This window comes from Tachyglossus aculeatus, chromosome 22 (genome assembly GCF_015852505.1).
Source record: "Tachyglossus aculeatus isolate mTacAcu1 chromosome 22, mTacAcu1.pri, whole genome shotgun sequence".
NCBI classification, from domain to species: domain Eukaryota; kingdom Metazoa; phylum Chordata; class Mammalia; order Monotremata; family Tachyglossidae; genus Tachyglossus; species Tachyglossus aculeatus.
Genome location: NC_052087.1, coordinates 34,520,056 through 34,536,099, shown reverse-complemented (window position 1 = coordinate 34,536,099; position 16,044 = coordinate 34,520,056). Strand labels below are relative to the sequence as shown.

General features: G+C 45.7%; 1 protein-coding gene and 1 non-coding gene across 2 annotated transcripts in view; one reads left to right on the top strand and one right to left on the bottom strand.

Annotated features, from left to right (window-relative positions):
* The first annotated feature begins 859 nt into the window (after positions 1 to 859).
* Positions 860 to 16,044, top strand: part of CBLIF (cobalamin binding intrinsic factor) — a 28,595-nt gene continuing 13,410 nt past the window's right edge. Inside the window, exons 1-6 of the mRNA XM_038765334.1 lie at positions 860 to 915; positions 1,797 to 1,873; positions 6,868 to 7,116; positions 8,292 to 8,405; positions 9,285 to 9,425; positions 13,902 to 14,083. Of these exons, the coding sequence (XP_038621262.1) occupies positions 860 to 915; positions 1,797 to 1,873; positions 6,868 to 7,116; positions 8,292 to 8,405; positions 9,285 to 9,425; positions 13,902 to 14,083 (819 nt within the window). The remainder of the gene's footprint in view (positions 916 to 1,796; positions 1,874 to 6,867; positions 7,117 to 8,291; positions 8,406 to 9,284; positions 9,426 to 13,901; positions 14,084 to 16,044) is intronic.
* LOC119944324 lies at positions 5,575 to 5,712 on the bottom strand. Its single transcript, XR_005455815.1, has one exon. It is a non-coding gene; the product is annotated as a small nucleolar RNA SNORA7 (small nucleolar RNA).

Sequence of the window (16,044 nt, the reverse complement as noted above, 5' to 3'; positions counted from 1 at the left end):
ACTAGTTGGTTCAAAGCCTTTGATCAGATCAGACTGATCAGACTGTGAGCCCACTGTTGGGTAGGGACTGTCTCTATATGTTGCCAACTTGTACTTCCCAAGCACTTAGTACAGTGCCCTGCACACAGTAAGCGCTCAATAAATACGATTGATTGATTGATTGATTGATTGGACACATCCCTGTACCACATGGGGCTCACAGCTTGGTTTCCTTCTGACTAGTTGGTTCAAAGACTTTGGCCACCGTGGCCATCATTTCTCTCAAGTATCTCAGATGACCCCTTCGGTCCAGAAGTGGCAGACATAGATTACCTTATGTAATGTAAATATTTTGTGGGAATCCACAGAACCTAGAATATGGTACGGGAGGCCCCTGATATCAGTCATTCAATCATTCAGTCCTATTTATTGAGCACTTATGGTGTGCAGAGCACTGTATCCCCTTCCAGCCCCACAGGACTCATGCTTATAGCTGTAGTTTATTTATTTATATTAATGCATATCTCCCCCTCTAGACTGTAAGCTCGTTTTGGGCAGGGATCCCATTGTTGGGTAGGGATTGTCTCTGTTGCCGAATTGTACTTTCCTAGCGCTTAGTACAGTGCTCTGCACACAGTAAGTGCACAATAAATACGATTGAATGAATGAATGAATGGTGTACTCTCCCTAGCATTTAGTACACTGCTCTGCACACCATAAGTGCTCAATAAATAGGACTGACTGATTGAATGACTGATATCAGGGGCCTCCCGTACCATATTCTAGGTTCTGTGTATTCCCACAAATTATTTACATTACATAAGGTAGTCTGTGTCTGTCACTTCTGGACCGCAGGGGTCACCTGAGATATTTGAGAGAAATGGTGGCCGCAGTGGCCAAAGGCTTTGAACCAACTAGTCAGAAGAAAACCAAGCTGTGAGCCTCATGGTACAGGGATGTGTCTGATCTGATCACCTTGTGTCTGCCACAGTGTTCAGCCCCGTTTAGGACACATAAAAAGCACTTAACAAATACCACAGTTATTGGAGGAATCTCTGGAAGATAAAGGAAGTAGCAAGGCAGAAGGATCTGGGTTCTAATTCCTATTTCTAGACTATGAGCATGTTGTTGGGTAGGGACCGTCTCTGTATGTTGCCAATTTGTACTTCCCAAATGTTTAGTACCGTGCTCTGCACACAGTAAGCACTCGCCCACTGTTGGGTAGGGACCATCTCTAAATGTTGCCAACTTGTACTTCCCAAGTGCTTAGTACAGTGCTCTGCACACAGTAAGTGCTCAATAAATATGATTGAGTGAATGAATGAATAAGTGATTAGCACAGTGCTCTGCACACAGTAAGCACTCAATAAATACGATTGAATGAATAATACGATTGAATGAATGAATTCCCGCCCCACCACTTGTCTGCTGTTTGATAATGGGCAAGTCACTTCACTTCTCTATGCCCCAGTTACCTCATCTGCAAAATGGGGATTAAGAGACTTTGAGCCCCATATGGGATGTGAACTGGTTTCAGCCCGATTGGCTTACGTTACCCCAGTGCTTAGTGCTTATGTTACCCCGGTACCTGGAATATCATAAGCACTTACCAAATACCATTAAAAAAAGTCTCCAGGCTGACCAAACTTCCTGATTTAATTGTGGCAGCACCAGGTTGGGAAGGACCAAAGAGCAGCAGCTGGGTCAATCCCTGATTTTCTCAGCCAGTCTCAGAACCAAGTGGCAACTCCAAGCTCCCGAACAAGGTCCAAGGTAGGCCTTGATTAACCCCGGGGTTTCTTTGTTTGGGCTTGAAGCCTGTGTGAACGAGTGCATATGCCTCAGCCCCAAAAGATCCTGGGCATGGTTGCCCTATGTTTGTACAACTCTAAAAGTAAGACAAAGAACTCTGGGCATATGCTCTGGATCTAGATTTCCCAGAGGTCAAACCTCTTAATCCCTGACCCCCAAACTCCGGAGTCACCTGGGCTACGCAAATAGGAAGGAACGAATTATATCAGTGAGGCTGAGAGGGACTCCCAAGTCAGCGACTTAAAAGGAGAGCATATAAAGGAGGAAGGAGAAGCCAAAAGCCTCCTCGTCGGTCAAGTGGCAACGAGACAGGCATGAAGAAGTTTCAGTTCACTCTCTGTCTCCTGAGCCTTGCCTGGACTTTGGCTGGAGGTGGACAGACATGCTGTGAGTATAGTCTTTCATTCATTCGTTCATTCAGTCGTAGTTGTTGAGCGCATACTGTGAGCAGAGCACTGTACTAAGCGCTTGGAAAGTACAATTCGGCATCAGAGGCAATCTTGTTCCACTGGGGAATCAGTAGGGAGATAATATGGGAGTCAGAAGAATGTGGGTTCATTCATTCATTCAATCAATCGTATTTATTGAGCATTTACTGTGTGCAGAGCACTGTACTAAGCTCTTGGGAAGTACAAGTTGGCAACATATAATAATAATAATAATAATAATAATGACATTTATTAAGTGCTTACTATGTGCAAAGCACTGTTCTAAGCGCTGGAGAGGATACAAAGTGATTAGTTGTCCCACGTGGGGCTCACAGACTTAATCCCCATTTTACAGATGAGGGAACTGAGGCACAAAGAAGTCAAGTAACTTGCCCAAAGTCACACAGCTGACAAATGGCGGGGCCGGGATTTGAACCCATGACCTCTGACTCCAAAGCCCGTGCTCTTTCCACTGAGCCACGCTGAGATGGTCCCTACCCAACAGCGGGCCCAGTTCCACCACCTGTCTCTGTGGGACCTTGGGCGGGTCACGTCTCCGGTCCTCAGTTACCTCATCTGTAAAATGGGGATTAAGACTGTGAGCCCCATGTGGGACAGGGACTGTGTCCAACCTGATATTGTTGTATCTACCCCAGTGCTTAGCACAGTGCTTGGCATCTAGTAAGAACTTAACAAATACCATCATCATTCGTTATTATTATTAGAACACTGTAGGAGTAATAGTATTTATTAAGCACTTACTATATGCAGAGCTCTGTACTAAGCTCTGGGAGAGAATACCTTGATGGGAAATAGAAACATACTCTGTCCCTCAGGGAGCTCACAATCTCTGAGTACACTGATTCAGAGTGGGTGGAAACTGGTCTGTCATCTAGATTGTAAGCTCACTGTGGGCAAGGAACTTGCCTACCGACTCTGCACACTGTCCTCTCCGAAGCGCTTAGTACGGTGCTCTGCACACAGTAACCACTCAATAAATACGAATAAATCCTTGACAGTCTGATTCCTTCAGACCCCAAAATGCTGTTTGGAAAAGTGGAAAGATTGGGAACTCGGCTACTGTGCGTGGGTGTCGGAAAGGGAAATCCCAGAGCAGCAGAATGTACTACATAACTTGTACTTCCCATGCACTTAGTACAGTGCTCTGCACACAGTAAGAGCCCAATAAATACGATTGAATGAAAGAACCGAGTTAAATCCATCAGTATAATTAATCTCAATGAATATGCCCTGACCCCGCAGAATGTAGCAGCCACTCTACCAAACCAAGGGAATCCCAGACCCAACTTTTGATGAGTTGCCTTATGATAATAATAATAATAATAATCATGTTGGTATTTGGTAAGTGCTTACTATGTGCCAAGCACTGTTCTAAGCGCTAGGGTAAATACAAGGTAATCAGGTTGTCCCATGTGGGGCTCACAGTATTAATCTCCATTTTACAGATGAAGGAACTGAGGCACAGAGAAGTGAAATGACTTGCCCAAAGTCACACAGCTGACATGTGAGGGAGCTGGGATTCGAACCCATGACCTCTGACTCCCAAGCCCGGGCTCTTACCACTAAGCCATGCTGCTTCTTTATGCTGTCGAGTCGTTTCCCACCCATAGCGACACCACTGACACACCTCTCCCAGAACGTCCCACTCTCCATCTGCCAGCGTTCTGGTAGTGTATCCATTCATTCATTCATTCATTCAATCGTATTTATTGAGCGCTTACTGTACTAAGCGCTTGGGAAGTCCAAGTTGGCAACATACAGAGATGGTCCCTACCAAACAGTGGGCTCACAGTCTAGAAGGGGGAGACAGAGAACAAAACAAAACACATTAACAAAATAAAATAAATAGAATAAATATGTACAAGTAAAATAAATAGAGTAATAAATACGTAAAATTAGATATAAAATTCTATATCCACAGAATTTTCTTGGTAAATATACGGAAGTTTACTTCCATGAAGTAAACTTGAGTCTCCGCCCTCAACTCTCTCCCGTGTCGCTGCTGCCCAGCACAGATGAGCTTTGACCTGTAGCGGATTGCCCTCCGCTCTCTATCCACTGGTCAAGCTAGGAATGGAATGGGTAGGCCTCTGCTTGACTCTCCCTCAATCAATTAATCAATCGTATTTATTGAGCGCTTACTGTGTGCAGAGCACTGTACTAAGTGCTTGGGAAGTACAAGTTGGCAACATATAGAGACAGTCCCTACCCAACAGTGGGCTCACAGTCTAGAAGGGGGAGACAGAGAACAAAACCAAACATACTAACAAAATAAAATAAATAGAATAGATATGTACAAGTAAAATAAATAAATAGAGTAATAAATATGTACAAACATATATACATATATACAGGTGCTGTGGGGAAGGGAAGGAGGTAAGACGGGGGGGATGGAGAGGGGGACGAGGGGGAGAGGAAGGAAGGGGCTCAGTCTGGGAAGGCCTCCTGGAGGAGGTGAGCTCTCAGCAGGGCCTTGAAGGGAGGAAGAGAGCTAGCTTGGCGGATGGGCAGAGGGAGGGCATTCCGGGCCCAGGGGATGACGTGGGCCGGGGGTCGATGGTGGGACAGGCGAGAACGAGGCCTAACAGTGAGGAGATTAGCGGCAGAGGAGCGGAGGGTGCGGGCTGGGCTGGAGAAGGAGAGAAGGGAGGTGAGGTAGGAGGGGGCCAGGGGATGGACAGCCTTGAAGCTGAGAGTGAGGAGTTTCTGCCTCCCATAGCCGAGACTGGTAGAGGACTGGAAACTCTCCAGGTGCCACCCTGAGACGACAAGAGCTGGGACTCATGGGGCTCACAGTCAAAGTAGGAGAGAAACTGGCATGAAATCCCCATTTTGCAGATGGGGGAACTGAGGCATACAGAAGTTAAGTTACTTGCTCAAGGTCACAGAACCCAGCTCCTCTGATGCCCAGGCCTGTGTTCTTTCCACTAGGCCCAAGCTGCTCCATTTGTGAAGGGAAGGAGAGTGCAGACAGTGACACTCCTTTCCTCCATGAATCTGCATTACGTCCTGCTGATTCTCCCCACTTTGTGTGTTAAGTGAATTGGTCCTATGATTCACAGACACTGCCGATGCTGCTGAAAATATACATCATTTTTTAATGGTATTTATTAAGTACTTACTATGTGTCAAGCATTGTCCTAAGTGCTTTAAGGGAAGGTTTAAGGGAAGTGGCATTGCTTAGAGGATAGAGCACGGGCCTGGGGTCAACAAGACATGGATTCCAATCCCGGGAATTTTCTCCAATTACCATCGCCGCCTTCCACGCAGTGAGTTTGAGTCTCCACCCTCGACTTTCTTCCATGCCACTGCTGCCCAGCACGGGTGAGTTTTGACTTGTAGCAGATGGTCTTCCACTCGCTCGCCACTGCCCAAGCTAGGAATGGAATGGGTAGGCCTCTGCTTGACTCTCCCTCCCGTAGCCGAGACTGGTAGAGGACTGGAAACTCTCCGGGTGCAATCCTGATAGGGGCAATCCCCATTTTACAGAGGAGGTAACTGAGGCACAGAGAAGTGATGCAACTTGCCCAAGGTCACACAGCAGACAGTGGCCAAGTTGGGATTAGAACCCATGACCTTCTGACTCCCAGTTATGTGCTCTCTCCACTATGCCATGCTTCCTCTCTAAACCCGCCACTTAAACCTTCCACTGGGACTTAAGCGCAGCCCCATAAGGGCAGGGATTGTCTGTCTTTATTGCTGAATTGTACTTTCCGAATACTTAGTACAGTTCTCTGCACACAGTAAGTGTGCAATAAATGCGATGAAAGAAATGAATGCCACAGCTATTACAAACGCTAATTTGCCCCCGAACTGGCAAAGACTGCATTCCTCTTCGTTTTACGGTGGAAAATTAATCTATTAATCAATGGTATTCATTGAGCACTCAAACTGTGTACAGCACACTATTCTTAAAGGCTTGGGACAGGAAAATAGAATAGAGTTGGTAGACAGGATCCCTGCCCTCAAAGATCTTACCATCTAAGTATATTTTAAAGAGAGGAAATAGAAATAGCAGAGCTGTGAGATACTCCGCTCCACACCCCTTAACAACAACTAGAAAAATGGCTTCCTTCAGGATACCACCAGACTGAATCTGTGAAGCTAATGAATCTGCTGAAATAATAATAATTATGGCATTTGTTAAGCACTTACTATGTGCCAAGCACTGTTCTAAGTAATGGGCAGAGCCAAGTTAATCAGGTTGGACCCAGTTTCCTGTCCCACATGGGGCTCACAGTCTAGATAGGAGGGAGAACATGTATTCAATCCCCATTTTGACATCTGGGGATTTGACAGAGAAGCAGCGTGGCTCAGTGGAAAGAGCACAGGCTTTGGAGTCAGAGGTCGTGAGTTCAAATCCAGGCTCTGCAAATTGTCAGTTGTGTCACTTTGGGCAAGTCACTTCACTTCTCTGTGCCTCAGTTCCCTCATCTGGAAAATGGGGATTAAGACTGTGAGCCCCACATGGGACAACCTGATCACCTTGTATCCCCCAGAGCTTAGAACAGTGCTTTGCACATAGTAAGCACTTAACAAGTACCATCATTATTATTATTATTATTTTGCAGTTGAGGAAACTGAAGTCTAGAGAAGTTTAGTGACTCACCCGCGGTCTGAAAGGCAGAGAGAGGTAAGGGAATAGGATTCTCAGGGCTAAAATACCTGAATAACTGGTCCACTGCTTTCTTGTTTTCAGCCGTCCCCAAAGCACAGCAGTCCTTAGTTACTGGCCTCCAGGACATCATGGAGAACTCTGTGACCCCATCCTCCTTCGTCAACCCCAGTATCCTGATTGCCATGAACTTGGCTGACACCAAAAACATAGAGGCCCAGAAGCTCCTGACAGATCAGATCCTAGCCAAAGACACAACAGGTGAGACATTCCCAGATCAAAGACCCACCCTTAATTCCTTATTAAAAATTCCCCCAAACCTACCTCTGACCCTTTCTTTCCCTCTCTGTCTCCCACTTCTCCAACATATATACACACACACACACTTCCCTAAATAACGTATCCTCTAAAGAACACTGGAAATAATTCATGGAAGCACTTGGTATCCATGCCTTCTTCTTCCTTTGTGATTGCAGTATTTGCAGCAACAAGTTCAGTGCTCTTCACACAGTGGGCCCTGAAATAAAAACCTCTGATGAAAATATTTTCTGACCAGATGTCATTTCTTCCCATTGGCAGGCTGATGAGTGAATCCAGGGAAGAAACAATATAATTATGGTCCCTGGTACAGAGCTCTAACTATGGGATTTGGCATCCTCAGTAAGGGAGAAAGGGGAGAGTTGTAGAGATGATAGTAGAGGTCATTTATTGAGTGTTCATTTGGTGCAGGGCACTGAACAGTGCTTTGCACATAGTAAGCACTTAATAAATGCCATCATTATTATTACTAGGTGCTGGGAAGTACTGAATAACAAAGTTATTCAAGGAGCTTATACTTTATGGAGAAAATGGGAGAGAGAGAGAGAGATGAGAAAAAGAGGAGATATCCCTTGAGTGTTCTTGGGACTTATATTCCGTGCAGAAGAACTACTAAGAACCTTCAACATCTCAAGATCCTTGAGGACAGGGATCATGTCTACCAACTCTATTGTTTTATTCTCTCCAAAGGGCTAAGTACAGTGCTCTGCGCACAGTAAGTGCTCAGTAAGTACCACTGATTGATTGATTACACATTTCAAGTCCAAATGGTGAGTCCAGTCATTTTCCAGTCCAGCTCAAAGATTTAATCTGCATAGAGCTGGGGATATGGTGAAACTCCAGGAAGAGAGATGGACTCATAAAAGCCACAAGGCACCTGGCCCCATTGCACTGGAATGTCATCGCACCACAGAGCAGTAATTTGAGTAAATGTTACCCCTTTGGCAGTGCTCTTATTTTCTAGTCTGGTCCCTAAGGAATAATTATTATTATTATTATTATTATGGTATTTGTTAGGAGCTTAGTATGTGCCACTCTACTTGAATTTCCAAGCAGAGGAGCTGTGGGCTTGAAGGAAGGAGACCAACTTCTCACCCTCTCTCTCTGTATCTCTCCAGACAACACCATCGGCCAACTGGCCCTCGACGTTCTGGCCCTCACCTCATCCTGCCGACATTCTGGGAACAGACTCTCATCCCTGCAGAAGAAAATGGAGAATTGGGCACCCATAAGTAAGAAAGAGGGAGAGAGGAGGAGGAGGGTGTTGATCTGGTCACCCTGGGAAGGGTATTCACCCGAGAAAGGATCTTGAGACCAATTCTCCCAAAATGAATTTCTCGTTCGGATTCTGTCCTGGACATTCCATCCTCACAGGATGTAGGAATTTCCCTTTGAAAATTCCGTGAGTGGAGGATTCCCTCCCTTCAGCCCTGGAGTTGAACAATCCCCACTTTCCCTAGGGATCCTGAGGGCTCAGCCCATCACTAAGAAGCAGCATGGCTCAGTGGAAAGAATTTTATTTGTACATATTTATTCTATTTATTTTATTTTGTTAATATGTTTTGTTTTGTTCTCTGTCTCCCCCTTCTAGACTGTGAGCCCGCTGTTGGGTAGGGGCCGTCTCTATATGTTGCCAACTTGTACTTCCCAAGAGCTTAATACAGTGCTCTGCACACAGTAAGCGCTCAATAAATACGATTGAATGAATGAATGAACATGGGCTTTGGAGTCAGAGGTCATGGGTTCTAATCCCGGCTCTGCCAATTGTCAGCTGTGTGACTTTGGGCAAGTCCCTTCACTTCTCTGGGCCTCAGTTACCTCATCTGTAAAATGGGGATTAAGACTGTGAGCCCCCTGTGGGACAACCTGATCACCTTGTAACCTCCCCAGCGCTTAGAACAGTGCTTTGCACATAGTAAGTGCTTAATAAATGCCATCATCATTATTATTATTATTGTCACTCCATTTCATTTCATGTAAATTCCATTCTCCTACTTACCCTGGGGGAACGATGCTCCCACCTGCTCCTTTCCAGAAACAACAGAGGCCCCTGAAGATTCTCCCTCAGAATCAAGACCCATCATCTCCGGCTCTCTGGTTCCCCTCAACAGGCCAGACGGAAAGCAAGACAACCTTCTACGAGCCAAGTCTGGCAATATTAGCCCTGTGCCTGAAGAGTCCAGAAGACATCTTGCCCTTGGCAGCCCGCTTTGCCAAAACCCTGTTGGTCAATACATCGCCCTTCAGTGTGGGTAAGGGAAAGGCCGTGCCAAACCACGGCCTTGAACTCCAAGAGGCGGTCACGGACAGGGGGAAACTTGGAAAGGAAGAGGTGGGAGGTGGAGGTGGAGTCGGGGTGAGCGTCGAGGACGAGAACAGGGTCTTCTTTGTTGTGTGCGGTATTTGTTAAGTGCTTACTATGGCCTAGGGAACTGAGGCCAAGAGAAGCAAAGTGGCTTGCCCAAAGTCACGCAGCAGACAAATGGTGGAGCCGGGATCAGAACCCCAGTCCTTCTGACCTCTAAGCCCGTGGTCTATCCACTAGGCCACACTGACACCCATGAGGACTCAGAAACACAGAACTATGCAGAAGACCTCCAAAGGGGAATCTCAAGCCCTTCACTGGGACTAGTCCAGGCAAATGAATCAAATCATCATCATCGTCATCAATCGTATTTATTGAGCGCTTACTGTGTGCAGAGCACTGTACTAAGCGCTTGGGAAGTACAAGTTGGCAACATGTAGAGACAGTCCCTACCCAACAGTGGGCTCACAGTCTAAAAGGGGGAGACAGAGAACAGAACCAAACATACTAACAAAATAAAATAAATAGAATAGATATGTACAAGTAAAATAAATAAATGAATAAATAGAGTAACAAATATGTACAAACATATATACATATATACAAGTGCTGTGGGGAAGGGAAGGAGGTAAGATGGGGGGGATGGAGTGGGGGACGAGGGGGAGAGGAAGGAAGGGGCTCAGTCTGGGAAGGCCTCCTGGAGTAGGTGAGCTCTCAGTAGGACCTTGAAGGGAATAATGGCATTTATTAAGTGCTTACTATGTGTAAAGTACTGTTCTAAGTGCTGGGGAGGTCACAAGGTGATCAGGTTGTCCCACAGGGGACTCACAGTCTTAATCCCCATTTTACAGATGAGGTACCTGAGGCCCAGAGAAGTTAAGTGATTTGCCTAGAGTCACACAGGTGACAACTGGCAGAGCTGGGATTTGAACCCACGATCCCTGACTCCAAAGTCCCTGCTCTTTCCCACTGATCCACACTGCTTCTCTAAATCATGCTCCCACTCCCTTTTCCCCACACTTTCTGTCTGTCCCTGGACTGCCCACTTCTTCTCCTATTCTTAGATTCATCCACCCGCTGCCTTTCCTCATCACTTCCCCCCTCCTGGAACCACCTATTTCCTTTGCTAAATCAAACCAATGCTAGTCGATAAAATTGCCATCTTTTCTTTCTTCTCTGCAACAGATGCTCTTCCTTCACTGAAACCCCTTCCTCCTTGCAGTCTGACCCCTGATATCTCTACATATTAATCTACTAAATCCCTAAAATCACCTCCTTACTCCAGTGAGTTTCAATCTGTAGAGTACTGTAGTAAACGTGGGGGGAAGATACAGAACCTGCATTCTCATGTTTTTACAAGATTAAATCACCCTCCCTTTTCCTCACCCATGGATGCTTCTCATTGGGCTGGAAGATATTTGCCCTATAGATAATCACCTTCGTTGGAGGAGAACAAGGACTCCTATTAGTCATTTGAAATAATAATACTAATTGAGGTATTTATTACGTGCTTACTCTCTGCCAAGCAGTGCACTAAGCGCCGGGGTTGATACGCTACGTGCTGATCGGACACAGTCCCTGTCCCACATGGGGTTCACGGTCGGAAGGGAAGGTAGTTAATCCCGATTTTACAGATGAAGAAACTGAGGCATAGAGAAGTTGAGTGGCTTCCCCAAGGCCAGACAGCAGGGTTGTAGAAGAGTTGGGATTAAACCCAGGTTCTGTATTCTCTCCCAGCACTTACTACAGTGCTCTGCATACAGTAAGCGCTTAGTAAATACTATTACTACTACTCAGCATGGCTCAATGGCTTTGGAGTCAGAGGTCATGGGTTCAAATCCCAGCTCCACCACTTGTCAGCTGTGTGATGTTGGGAAAGTCACTTCACTTCTCTGGGCCTCAGTGACTTCGTCTGTAAAATGGGGATTAAGACTGTGAGCCCCCCGTGGGACAACCTGATCACCTTGTAACCTCCCCAGTGCTTAGAACAGTGCGGTGCACATAGTAAGCGCTTATTAAATGCCATTATTATTATTATTACTCAGTCTTGTAGGCCCATTCTCTTTCAATTAGGCCAGCCTGCTTCTGGAGGAAGCATCTTTCACCTGGCTGGAGGTCATTTTTGCAAGGTTTCGGATGCCTCTTCTGAATATTCATTCCCAACTCTAGATAGAGCAGGGGGCTGGGGGTCAGAAGGACCTAGTTTCCAATCCCGTCTCCGCCACTGGTCTGCTGTGTGACCTTGGGCAAATCACCTAACTTCTCTGTGCCTCAGCAACCTCATCTGTAAAATGGGGATTAAGACTGTGAGCTCCACGTGGAACAGGGATGTATCCAATCTGATTAACTCTCATCTATCCCAGAGCTTAGTACAACGCCTGACGCATAGTAAGTGCGTAACAAATACCATTAAAAAAACCCTCTCCTGTTGGTAATTTTTCTCTCCGCTGAACGTAGTGAAGAGAGCACAGAATAGTGGATAGAGCACTGAATAGTGGATAGAGTGGGAGTTAGAAGATCATGGGTTCTAATCCCGGCTTTGCCACTTATCTGCTTTGTGACCTTGGGCAAGTCACTTCACCTCTCTGGGCTTCAGTTACCTCATCTGTAAAAGGGAGATTGAGAGTGTTGTCTGTCTCCCCCTTCTAGACTGTGAGCCCGCTGTTGGGTAGGGACCGTCTCTATATGTTTCCAACCTGTACTTCCCAAGCGCTTAGTACAGTGCTCTGCACACAGTAAGCACTCAATAAATGCAATTGAATGAATGAATGAATGAATGTGGGATAGGGTCTGTGTTCATCCTTGTGTTCAACCTGATTCGCTTGTATCTACCCCAGCGGTTAGTACAGTGTCTGGCACACAGTAAGCACTTAACAAATACCACAATTATCATTATTATTATTATTATTATTATTATCCAGCTCTATTCCCTATTCACAATTAGAAGGAAAGAGTATCCAACTTCCAGCTGGACCTTCCCAGCAGAGTGAAGGGAAAATTGCCAAACCAGATACCTTAGCCCCAAAGAGGAAGTAATAATAATCAATGATAATAATGATGGCGTTTTTTAAGTGTTCACTAGGTATCAAGAACAGGGGTAGAAACAATAAGAGTAGATTGGACACAGTCCACGACTCACACAGGGCTCAAAGGGGAGAGAAACAGGCATTTAATGAGCCTGTTGCTCGGTAGGGACCGTCTCCTATATATTGCTGACTTGTACTTTCCAAGCACTTAGTACAGTGCTCGGCACACAGTAAGTACTCAATAAATACGATTGAATGAATGAATGAACTTAATCCCTATTTTACCGAAGGGGAAACTGAGGGCTAGAGAAGTCAAGTGACTTGCTCAAAGTCACCCAACAGACAAGTGGCACAACTGGGATTAGAACTCAACCCCCGGGCCAATGCTCTTTCCACTTGGCCACTCTGCAGTACTCGGATACCGAGTGGGTGTTTTCATTCATTCAATCGCATTTATTGAGCACTTACGGTGGGCAGAGCACTGTACTGAGCGCTCAGGAGAGTACAATATAACAATAAAGAGACACATTCCTTGCCCACAATAAGCTCAGAGTCTAGAAGGGTAGACAGACATTAATATAAATTAAAAAATGAATAAATTACAGATATTTTCATGGGTGCCGTGGGGTTGGGAGGAAGGACGAATGAAGGGAGAAAGTCAGGGTGATGCAGAAGGGACTGGAAGAAGATGAAAGGAGGGCTTAGTCAGGGAAGGCTTCTTGGAGGAGATGCCCCTTCAATAAGGCTTTGAACAGTGCTTTGCACATTGTAAGCGCTTAACAAATGCCATCATTATTATTATTATTATTATCATCATTAAAGCTAGGGAGATAACTGTCTGTCAGAATTGCAGAGGGAGGGCATTTCAAACCAGAGGCAGGGCATGGTCAAGGGCTCAGCGGTGAGATAGCTGTATATATGTATATATGTATATATGTCTGTACATATTTGTTACTCTATTTATTTATTTTACTTGTACATATCTATTCTATTTATTTTATTTTGTTAGTATGTTTGCTTTTGTTCTCTGTCTCCCCCTTTAGACTGTGAGCCCACTGTTGGGTAGGGACTGTCTCTATATGTAGCCAACTTGTACTTCCCAAGCGCTTAGTACCGTGCTCTGTACACAGTAAGCGCTCAATAAATACTATTGATGATGATGATGATGACAGACTATGTAGAGGTAAAGTGGGAAGGTTAGCAATAGAGGAGCAAAGTGTTTTTAAGAACTACCACCATTATTATTTAAACAATCAATTCGGCACGGGAAGAGACACCGATTTTCAGCCGGAGGAGGGAGAAAAATTTTTCCAGATTTCTCCATCGAGCAAATTTAATGAGGTCGCCCCTGCTCTGATCTAACTCTTGTTTTCACTCCCCGGGTGAGGGATGTGCAGACACGGGGGCCGTAGCCACCTTGGCTCTGACCTGTATGTACAATAAGAACCCCATAGGCGTGGAGGACGGTTTCAGAGAACTCTTCGGCCAGGTTCTGAAGGAAATGGTCGAGAACCTCAGCAGCAGGATCCGGGACGACGGCCTCATAGGCAACATCTACAGCACCGGCTTGGCGATGCAGGTAAATCGGTGGTTTCCCCTTGGAAAGCCCGCCGGGTCAAGCAATATTATTAAAAATAATAATAACGGCATTTGTTAAGTGCTTACTAGGTGCCAAGCACTGTTCCAAGCGCTGGGGAGGATACAAGGTGATTGGGTCGTCCCACGGGGGGCTCACAGTCTTCATCCCCATTTGACAGATGAGGGAACTGAGGCCCAGAGAAGTTCAGTGACTCGCCCAAAGTCACCCAGCTGACAATCGGAGCGTGGCTTAGTGGAAAGAGCATGGGTTTGGGAGTCAGGGGTCATGGGTCCTAATCCCGCCTCTGCCACTTGTCAGCTGTGTGACCTTGCGCGAGTCAATTCACTTCTCTGTGCCTCGGTTACCTCATCTGTAAAATGGGGATGAAGACTGTGAGCCTTACATGGGACAACCTGATGACCTTGTGTGTACCCCAGCGCTTAGAACAGTGCTTAACAAATACCAACATTATTATTATTATTATTATTATTATTATTAATGCAGCACAACCTACTGGAAAGAACCTGTGGCCTGGGAAGCCAGAGGACATGGGTTCTAATAATAATGATGATAGCATTTATTAAGCACTTACTATGTGCAAAGCACTGTTCTAATCCCAGTTTTGCCATTTACCTGCTGTGTGACGATGGGCAAGTCACTCAGCTTCTCTGTGCCTTGGTTTCCTCAAGTGTACAATGGAGATTAAAGACCTGTTCTCCCTCCTACTTAGACTGTGAGCTCCACGTGGGATAGGGACTGTGTCAGACCTGATTAACTTATATCCACCCCAGTGCTTAGAACAGTCCCTGACACATGGTAAGAGGTTAGGCATTGAACTAAGCGCTTGAGTAGCTTACAAGTTAGTCAGGTTGGACACGATCCCTCTTATTCATTCATTCACACAATCGTTGTTAAGCACATACTATGTGCAAAGCACTGTTCTAAGCGCTGGGGAGGTTACAAAGTGATCAGGTTGTCCCATGGGGGGCTCACAGTTTTAATCCCCATTTTACAGATGAGGTAACTGAGGCACAGAGAAGTGAAGTGACTGGCTCAAAGTCACACAGCTGACAGTTGGTGGAGCTGGGATTTGAACCCATGACCTCTGACTTCAAAGCCCGGGCTCTTTCCACTGAGCCGCACTCCTTCTCTACTTGGGGCAATACTTAATAATAATAATGATGATGGCATTTGTTAAGCGCTTACTATGTGCAAAGCAATGTTCTAAGTGCTGGGGGGACAAGATGATCAAGTTGTCCCAAATAGGGCTCACAGTCTTAATCCCCATTTTACATATCAGGTAACTGAGGCTCAGAGAAGTTAAGTGACTTGCCCAAGGTCACACAGCAGACATGTGGCAGAGTCAGGATTTGAACCCATGACATCTGACTCCAAAGCCCGGGCTTTTTCCACTGAGCCACGCTGCTTCTCTGTACTTGCCCAGAAGCGTCAAGGTTAATATAGCTGTGCCTTCCCCCGCCATCCCCCCTCAAACTGCCCTAGCATTCATTCATATTTATTCATATTCTCCCCCTCCTCATCCCCCCACCTTACCTCCTTCCCCTTCCCACGGCCCCTGTATATATATATATATATGTACGTTTGTACGTATTTTTTACTCTATTTTATTTGTACACATTTATTCTATTTATTTTACTTGGTTTATATGTTTTGTTCTGTTGTCTGTCTCCCCCTTCTAGACTGTGAGCCTGCTGTTGGGTAGGGACCATCTCTAGATGATGCAAACTTGTACTTCCCAAGAGCTTAGTACAGTGCTCTGCACACAGTAAGCGCTCAATAAATACGATTGAATGAATGAGTGAATATTGAGCGCTTACTGTGTGCAGAGCACTGTACTAAGCGTTTGGGAAGTATAAGTTGGCAACATATAGAGACGGTCCCTACCCAACAACAGGCTCACAGTCTAGAAGGGGGAGACAGACAACAAAACATGTGGACAG